At 36.7% G+C, this 9412-nt stretch overlaps 1 protein-coding gene across 1 annotated transcript; it reads right to left on the bottom strand.

The window, feature by feature from the left end:
• Window positions 1–3332: 3332 nt before the first annotated feature.
• cdk9 (cyclin-dependent kinase 9 (CDC2-related kinase)) lies at window positions 3333–9280 on the bottom strand. Its single transcript, XM_079898605.1, has 8 exons — window positions 9182–9280; window positions 8697–8810; window positions 8428–8509; window positions 8219–8309; window positions 7510–7676; window positions 7211–7382; window positions 4948–5096; window positions 3333–4340 (listed from the first exon to the last, which is right to left on the bottom strand). The coding sequence occupies exons 1-8, from the start codon at window positions 9220–9222 to the stop codon at window positions 3975–3977; spliced, it is 1182 nt and encodes a 393-aa protein (XP_079754731.1). The 5' UTR covers window positions 9223–9280; the 3' UTR covers window positions 3333–3974.
• Between the last annotated feature and the right edge of the window lie 132 nt (window positions 9281–9412).

Here is a 9412-nt window from a genome sequence, read left to right as displayed (position 1 = left end):
AAGTTCAAAAACATTTCTTTTATAAAATTACAAAAACTACCACAAATGTGATTTACACAATTTTATGGGCATCACAACTAGTAATTATTATTTTGTTACTAGTAACAAATTGTGTTTGTTTTTTTGCCATTGACTTCTATGGGAATTTGTTAGTAATTGCCATTGACTTCTATGGGAATTTGTTAGTAACAAAAGAATAATTACTAGTCACTATTGAAATAAGTACTAGTATCTAATGAATAAGTACTAGTATCTATTTAATAGGTACTCGTATCTAATGAATAAGTACTAGTATCTAATAATAAGTACTAGTAACTAATTAATAAGTACTAGTATCTAATAAATAAGAACTAGTATCTAATGAATAAGTACTAGTATCTTTAAAAAGATACTAGTACTAGTTAAAAAGATAGTACTTCTTTAAAAAGATACTAGTATCTAAAAAATAAGTAGTAGCATGAAAATAGAGACTAGTCCGTTTAAATGATTAAATGTTAAAATGGCTTGCCATAATTGTCCCGAAAATAAGCCGAGATCGCTACTGCACAGACTCAAGTCCCAAGATGTCAGCGCAGTAGCGATAGGGCTTAATTTCGGTACAATTATGGCAAGCCGTTTTAACATTTAATAATTTAAACCGACTAGTCTCTATTTTCATGCTACTACTTATTTTTTAGATACTAGTATCTATTCCATTAAGTAGCCTACTAGTACTTATTCATTAGCTACTAGTGCTTATTCTCTAGGTACTAGTGCCTATTCTTTAGATACTAGTGCCTATTCTTTAGATACTAGTACTTATTTCAATAGTGACTAGTAATTATTATTTTGTTACTAGTAACAAATTGTGTTTGTTTTTTTGCCATTGACTTCTATGGGAATTTGTTACTAGTAACAAAAGAATAATTACTAGTCACTATTGAAATAAGTATAGTATCTAATGAATAAGTACTAGTATCTATTTAATAGGTACTCGTATCTAATGAATAAGTACTAGTATCTAATAAATAAGAACTAGTATCTAATGAATAAGTACTAATATCTAATAAATGAGAACTAGTCACTATTGGAATAAGTACTAGTATCTAAGAATTAGTATCTAATGAATAAGTACTAGTATCTTTAAAAAAGGTACTAGTACCTAAAGAATAAGCACTAGTATCTAAAGAATAGGCACTAGTACCTAGAGAATAAGCACTAGTAGCTAATGAATAAGTATTAGTAGGCTACTTAATGGAATAGATACTAGTATCTAAAAAATAAGTAGTAGCATGAAAATAGAGACTAGTCGGTTAAATGATTAAATGTTAAAACGGCTTGCCATAATTGTCCCGAAAATAAGCAGAGATCGCTACTGCGCAGACTCAAGTCCTAAGATGTCAGTGCCATATCGGGACATATCAGTTCTCACCATGGTTCTCACCAATGGAAGAGAGCGAAGGGGCGCTTGGCTTCGCTCTCGCTTGGACTCAGCACTTTACCACACACCCATTGCCTGATTTTGATAAAACTTCAGCTGTGTATTCGTTGTAAGAGGTCGATCACATGGATGTAGAGAGAAGTATTTTGCTAAATATGTGCACTGTATTACATATTTATTATTAATTATATTATATTTGCATTATATTGAGTTTGAGTTGTTATTTTAAACCTTTAATAATAATACCAGCTGACAGGGCTCTCTGTATGTTTACTGCATTAGGTGATTTTTTTTTATTTTATTATTATTAAGAAAAATGAATGTCCCTTATATTTATCCAAATTAATCGATATAAAATCAAGATCAGAATCAAATCAAAATAATCGAATTTTCATTGAGATTGTGTCAAGCAATAATAAAAACAGTAACCAGTCATTGTACCACATGTAAACATTTTCACTAAACTAAAATTCTGAAATAAAATTCTGTTTTGTTACCAAATGTTTTGACAATCACGACGATACACATTTTTTTTTTTTTTTACAATATATGAGCACAGATGTAGACTACATGATTTTTTTATTTTTTTTAAACAAATTATGTCACACCACATAACCGATGTAATAGTTTATCTGGTGTTTAAAGGTCCCATATTGTCTAAACTGAAATGTCCTGCCTTTTTTCATGATAGAGGTCTGGGGGCTATGAAACTACCATACAAGTTTCAAAACATGCATAAACTAGCTGTGCCTTTTCAGGAGCCGTTGTGACTTCCGTGTAATGTCAGAACTACTCAGTTACCGCCTTCAGTCCCACCCGAACAACATTCATAAGAAACCAGTGGCTAATGTTTGTTTCTTCAGAAATACCACAGCAATTTAGTTCGACCTTAATCGTCTGTTCTGCACATCTCACAAGTGACTGCTTCGTCAATCAGGCACAGTTCAGTGCAGGTGTTGTGCCGAATTTTTAAGCTAGCTGAGCTTTAACTGAGCAATACTGCTCTGATACTGCCTTACCGTATTCACAGCAATTCGTAATGCAATTTTAATTATGTCATTATTATGGCATACGGGGTCCGAATCTCTTCAGTAGGACTCATTTGTTCACCACACCGGATAACATTTCCCTCAGCAATGTCCGTCATTACAGGTGTTTTTTATTCACCTTACTTGTGAGTGAGCATCACCAAGCCACAGCAGGCTACAGCATACATGACCCTAGTTACCTGTGGTTGGCCTGTCACTTAGAAAACAACAGGCCAATCAGAAGAGAGGCTCATGAATATTAATTAGGCAGGCCAAAATCGACCTGTTCTTAGCAGAGCTCATGAGAAAGGAGCTGTAAAAATATATTGAGATGGTTTTTTGGTACTTATACCGCAAATATATATTCTTAAGGACATCAAAACCTAAAATAAAACTTCAGAAATGTGTACAATATGGGACCTTTAAAAGGTTCAGAGGAAAATGGCTGTCACATTTGCAATGGGTTTACAGATTTTTTTAGTTATAATTTTTTAACCAGTGGGGCACTCTTTCATAATTTTGCAAAGCCTCACAAACTGGCCCTGATTGAGTTTCTTCATAGCCATTTTCATTTCAAAGGCATCGGCCCAGTTATGATTACATATCTGATCTCTGATGAAATACCAAAGAGTACCAGAATTAAAGGAAAATAAGGTGTTACCACAGTATGTCTTCATAAAAGTATGCTTATATGAAGTGAAGTCAGAGTTAAATCACTTGTCAATGCTTTTCTAAAAAATGTTAAAACCACAACCAGAGTAATTTAGATTGTTTGTTTCCAGTAACACTCTTCCCTTGTCTGTGACATCTTCCACAACAGAAGGAGTAAATATGTCAGTACTTCTAGCTTTACCATCTATATGACCCAAGTAAGACAAGTGAATGGTAGGAAAGTGAATGTTTTATTGGTGTATTATACTTACAAGTAACTTAAACACCAAGAACCCAAACACACAATCTTACAAATAAAACCATCTTTAAAAAGAACAAGAACGTAAATTAACAATAAAATCTGAACAGAGAAGTTAACTAGGGCTTTAAATAAATGTCAAACAGTCTCCTACACAAAAAGCAGTTTAGCTTTTCAATACAAAATCATCTTATCAGGAGACTTACATCTAATACAGGACTGAATCTGTGTGTAAAAACAGAAACCTGACCATGAAAACACTAAGAACACTTTTTTCTCTCTCCCACAATGCACTGCAGCACAATAAGACACTCATATCTCAGTGCTGAAGCTGTTCCTGGATCAGCTCTGGTAGTAAAGCATCAAATCATATCAATTAAGCTCATCTCATCCTCAATCAGTGTTTTTTGTAATCTTAATAAAGCTTCTGTGAGCGCAAACACTAAACAACAGTTGTATCTGCTTACTTCATAGATGTCCAACACATCACTATGAGGAAGCAATATCTGTGGAAGAGTATTATATTTCATAATTGAGTGAGACCACTAAAGTTTTAGTCCAAAGTCTCTCTCTCCTTCCTGACCAATCACAGACTGTCCGAGTGTGACTGATTCAATCAAAAGACCCTGTCAAACTCTGATTGGCTGGTGGTGGCCGGGTTTCTGTTCTGATTGGCTGGCTGCTGGGGCATGTGACCTCTCCTGCGTGGCGGTGCCAGGTACTCAAACATGGAGGTGTTGTGCGTAGAGAGCATGTTTTTGAGGTCAGAGGGCATGGGGTCGGACCAGAAGAAGTCGTGGTTGAGAGCGTCGTCGCTGTCGATTCTCTGAGCCGGATCCAGAACCAGCAGTTTGTCGATGAGATCCAGAGCGTACGGGTCTTTCACATACGCCTTGAGTCTGTCCTTCACCTTCCGCTTCTGACCTTTAGGAAGCTCCATCTTCTGATACAGTTCATACTTCTTATCCACACCGGGCCAACCCTGAGATAGCACACAATACATGTTAAAAACATGAAGATAAATACATTTATTATCATGGATTCAAGTTTTGAATCTGTGAATCAAGGTTTGGAGGGAAACTATTAAGAAATAAAACTAGAACTTGAGAAAGAGAAAATAAAACTAGCATTTGTCTCACATAATGAAATGTGAAGCTATCTTGTCAAAACCAGGGGTCGTATGTATAAAACTTTTTTGGCATACAGCCATCCTACAACTCTTAACTAAGTTAGGATACTTCTTCAGCTTTCTTAATCAAGGAGTTGAGACCATTTGTAATACTTATGGAGCTTTACGAATCAAACTTATTCCTAAAATTCTGTAATTATAAAATGTTACTCTAAGTGGTTTTATACATCACAAACGGACACTTCAGACACATTTGAAACAAGCTAATATCAGATAAAACAGTAATCGTTCTCGCTTGACTATTTGTGATCTGATCGCCCAAAACAAATGTTAATGGATCTCTAATGTTGTGTGTGTGTATATGTGTATGTGTATATGTGTATGTGTATGTGTATGTGTGTGTGTGTGTGTGTGTGTGTGTGTGTGTGTGTGTGTGTGTGTGTGTGTGTGTGTGTGTTACCTCAGGAGTAATAGAGCCACACAGCTGGCTTATGAGGGTGAGCTGATGTTGTTCTGTGTTGCCCTGCATGATGGGGCTTCTGGTCCACATCTCCGCCATGATACACCCTCCACCCCACAGATCTATAGGAGGCCCGTAGTCTCTCTCCCCTGAAAAAATACGCAGAGTGAGAAACCATCTACTTAATACTCCACAATAATACCCCACAATAAGCAGTTCAATTTTATTCAAAAACAGGACCAGTAGCCGTTTTAAAGAATTATTTAATTTCCTGTCACACTTGATAAACAGTGGAGAAGTTCACCCGTCGACTCTCTTTTTAATTATCTTTATTTGTTACGTTAGCCTCCCTCTTCTTCACATACATGCATGTTAATCTGTAAAAGTATGTGACAGAAATCGCATACTCACTTGAGTAGGTACTTATTTTGAGTAAGTAATTACTTCACCACAGCTTAAAAAGTATGTTCTATATAGTATGAATGTGTGTAGTATGAAAGTAATCTGGACGTACTACATTCGCCATGCTGTCATTATCATGTGACCTACAGTGCCAGTTGCTTCATCTCCATTCATGAATCCTCTCCTGTGGCCTCATGGGATAGTAAAGTGTATATCGTATGCAGACTTCAGAATCTCATCGGAAGTAGTAGGTCATCTCTGTACCCTTTACTTACTCTATTATGAGTACTGTGAATTCAGACATACAGTCGTGCTCAGAATTAATCATACCCCTGGTAAATATTATCAAAATTGGCTGTAAAAAAATTAATCTGCATCGTTTATCCTTTTGATCTTTCATTCAAAAAATTGGCAAAAATCTAACCTTTCATTGAAGTAAAATAATTGAAAGGGGAGGAGGGGGAAATCACATTATGAAATAAATGTTTTTCTCCAAAACACGTCGGCCACAATTATTGGCACCCCTAGAATTTTTTTATGAGTAAAATATCTCTGAAGTATTTTCCCATTAATATTTACCTTTTTTAGCACACCAGGGTGACTAGGAACATGAAACTGTCCAGCTATGACTTCGTGTTTCACAGGAGTTTAAATATGAGGAAACACAAAGGCCAAATCCCCTGAATCATCCATCACAATGAGTAAAACCAAAGAATATAGTTCTGATGCGCAGCAAAAGCTTGTTGACCATCACAAAATAGAAAGTGGCTGTAAGAAAATAGCTCAGGGTTCTGTGGTCAGATGAGACTAAAAAAATAGCTTTTTGCCAGCAAACACACTAGATGGGTTTGGTGCACACAAGGATAAAAAGTACCCCATGTGTACAATTTAATATACCGTTGGATCTTTAATGATGTGGGCATATTTTTCTGCTGGAGGTCCTGGACTTCTTGTTCAGATACATGGCATCGTGGATTCTATCAAATATCAACAGATAAAAGATCAAAACCTGACGGCCTCTGCTAGAAATCTTATAATGGGCCGTGGTTGGATCTTCCATCAGGACAACGATCCAAAACAAACATCAAAATCAACACAAAAATTTGATGCGGAGCACAAAATGAAGCTTCTGCTATGACCGTCCCAGTTCCCTGACCTGATGAGTGGGCTGAACTGAAGAGAAGAAGCACAAACATGGATCTGGGAATCTGAAGGATCTGGAGAGATTCTGTATGGAGGAATGGTCTCTGATCTCTTGTCAGTTGTTCTCCAAACTCATCAGGCATTATAGGAGGAGACTCAGATCTGTTATCTTGGCAAAAGGAGGTTGCAAAAAGTATTTAATAAAAGAGTACCAATAATTGTGGCCAACGTGTTTCGGAGAAAAACATTTATTTCATAATGTGATTTCCCCCCCACATTTTTAATTATTTTACTTCAATGAAAGGTTAGATTTTTGCGAATTTTTTGAATGAAAGATCAAAAGGATAAACAATGCAGATTTATTTTTTACAGCCATTTTTGATCATATTTACCAGGGGTATGATTAATTCTGAGCACGACTGTACTACTTTTGTTACATACTCTACTACATACTCTTTTTCGCCTACTATATAGAAGGGAAGTATGCAATTGCAGATGCAGCCTGAGAGAAAGTGCTTCAGCCGAGTGATATTGAGAAAACAGCACTTTTCAATGCATAAGTGCAAAGCATACATGAATCAATTCTTTCTCAGTGAGCAGGTAATACCTGCTAATTAAACTTTTGCTCATCATATTTTTGTCAACAGGATCTGTTTTCCATTTACCACTTGTAAAGAAAGTGGAATACAAGGTTTCAACAGGGTTGTACTTCACTCACCCAGCAGTAGTTCAGGCGGTCGGTACCACAGTGTGACGACCCGGTTTGTGTAGCGGTTCCCCTGACTGTTCTTGGCCAAACTAAACGCTCTGGCCAAACCAAAGTCAGCCAGCTTCAGAACGCCATCTCTGGTGATCAGAACATTGGCAGCCTTCATGTCTCTGTGGAGGATCTGACACAAATATACAAAACACTTCAGTCTGAGCCTGTAAACATGAGGACAACCCTGTGCCTGCTTCCTACAATGTTAAACTACATTTCCCTCAGATAATCTGGCCCTGTAAATTGCCACTTCTTACCTTGTTTCTGTGTATGTAGTAAAGTCCGTTCAGCAGCATCTGCATGACCTTCTTAATCTCAGCCAGGGTGAATTTAACATTAGCGTTGCTCAGCAGTCCCGCGAGGTCATGCTCACAGAAGTCAAACACCAGATAGATGCTGCCCTTATAGCGGTTAAACTGGGTGGCTGGAGAGAAAGAGGCAAGCAGAATAAACTCTGATACTGGCATTATAATCCTTCAATCAATAGCTAGACATAATGGTCATTTAACATAGTGCCTATTGGTATAATTTGAGTAACAAGAACACAAGTCATAGACTCCCACACTTTTTGATTCATTAATTTCCATTGTTTTTTTCATGATTACTGCATTAAGGGCCGTTCACACCAAGGACAACAACTATAACAATGAAGTTTTAATAATTAGTCTAATTCATTTAAAATAGAGATTTTCACACCACAACTATAATCACTGAGGGTCTTAATTAATCACACCAGTTTTTCTAAACAAAAAAATATTTCAGCAGAAGAAAAAACATGTTATTAACTAAAAAATAAAAATGATTACTAAACTTTTATTCATATAAATTTTACTCAATTAAATGATTTTTTTCAAGTCTGAAAATCACAACTATAAAATTCCTTGATATTTCCAGGTTTTCTATAACTGTGGAAATTTATAGATTAGCACATAAATGCAATAATACCACATTTACTTAAACACACACCTTTTGTTCTGCAGATCTCGATGAGATTCACCACATTCTCGTGTTTCAGCAGCTGTAAGATCTTGATCTCCCTCAGAGCTGTGATGGGAAACTGAGAAGGAGAGCACAAACACGGACTCAGAACAAAACACAGGATGACAAGAGATGCTAAAGTGTGTGACATCTGCATAATCAACTGTACAACAGAGGATGGAGATGCATGTTCTTACCCCTTCTTTCTCATTCTCCATAAGTACTTTTTTCAAAGCCACCTTCTTCCCCGTCTGTCTGTGTTTGGCCTTGAACACCTCCCTACACAGAGAAAACACATTAGAGATCCACTAAACCTCACTGATAACCCAGCCAGCAATCACATATAACAAGAGGTTTAATGAATCACAACAGTCATTATATCAGCCATGTTTTTTTCTGACAGTGGATTACAGCAGGAATAAACATGAAGGTGATATATTTACTTACACAAGCATCAAACACTCACCCGAAAGTTCCCTGGCCGATCTTCGCCAGCTTCTCATATTTAGAGAATTCATCACAGAAGGGAAACTCGACCCCATCGTAGTATTTAGACATGATGGCCGTCTCTCTGTCCGGCCTAACACACACACACACACACACACACACAAGAGGAGCTCTCAGTCAATTCTGTCGTTCTTACATTGAGATAATCACAATTACAATACACTTACAGACGCATTTTGGCAGAATTCTGTTTTAATTAAGACAATATTTAGTCCTTTATGAAGCTGTTTTGGTTGTGTGGGTGATTTTTTATGTTGTTAATTCGGGCCTGACACACAAAAACCAGACCCACACACAGAAATGCCAGCTTTATAGCGTCGTTTAAAAGACTAAATATATTTAACCAGTACAAATGGGTGCTTGACATGTTCAAGATAAATAAAAGTGATGTTTTAATATTTTAAGTGACTGATAAGAGATAGAAATTTATTAAAATATTCGTACTTTTCCGCGCCGGCGGAGCTTCCGGTTTTGTCGCGCTGCATCCTTGCTGTTCCTCTGCGGATTCCCAGGACGGACTCTCAAACCCGGCAAGAAAAACTCTACCGCCTCCTACCGTCCGGAAGTCTTACGCAAAACTACTTTACAGTCATATATAAATATATATATTTCAAAACCGTTATTGTACTAATGTGCTATATATCCATGTGTGCATGCATTATATCTTATTAGCTC

The sequence above is a fragment of the Squalius cephalus genome, assembly GCF_949319135.1.
Source record: "Squalius cephalus genome assembly, chromosome: 17".
Taxonomy (NCBI): domain Eukaryota; kingdom Metazoa; phylum Chordata; class Actinopteri; order Cypriniformes; family Leuciscidae; genus Squalius; species Squalius cephalus.
This window is presented reverse-complemented; position numbering and strand designations above follow the sequence as displayed.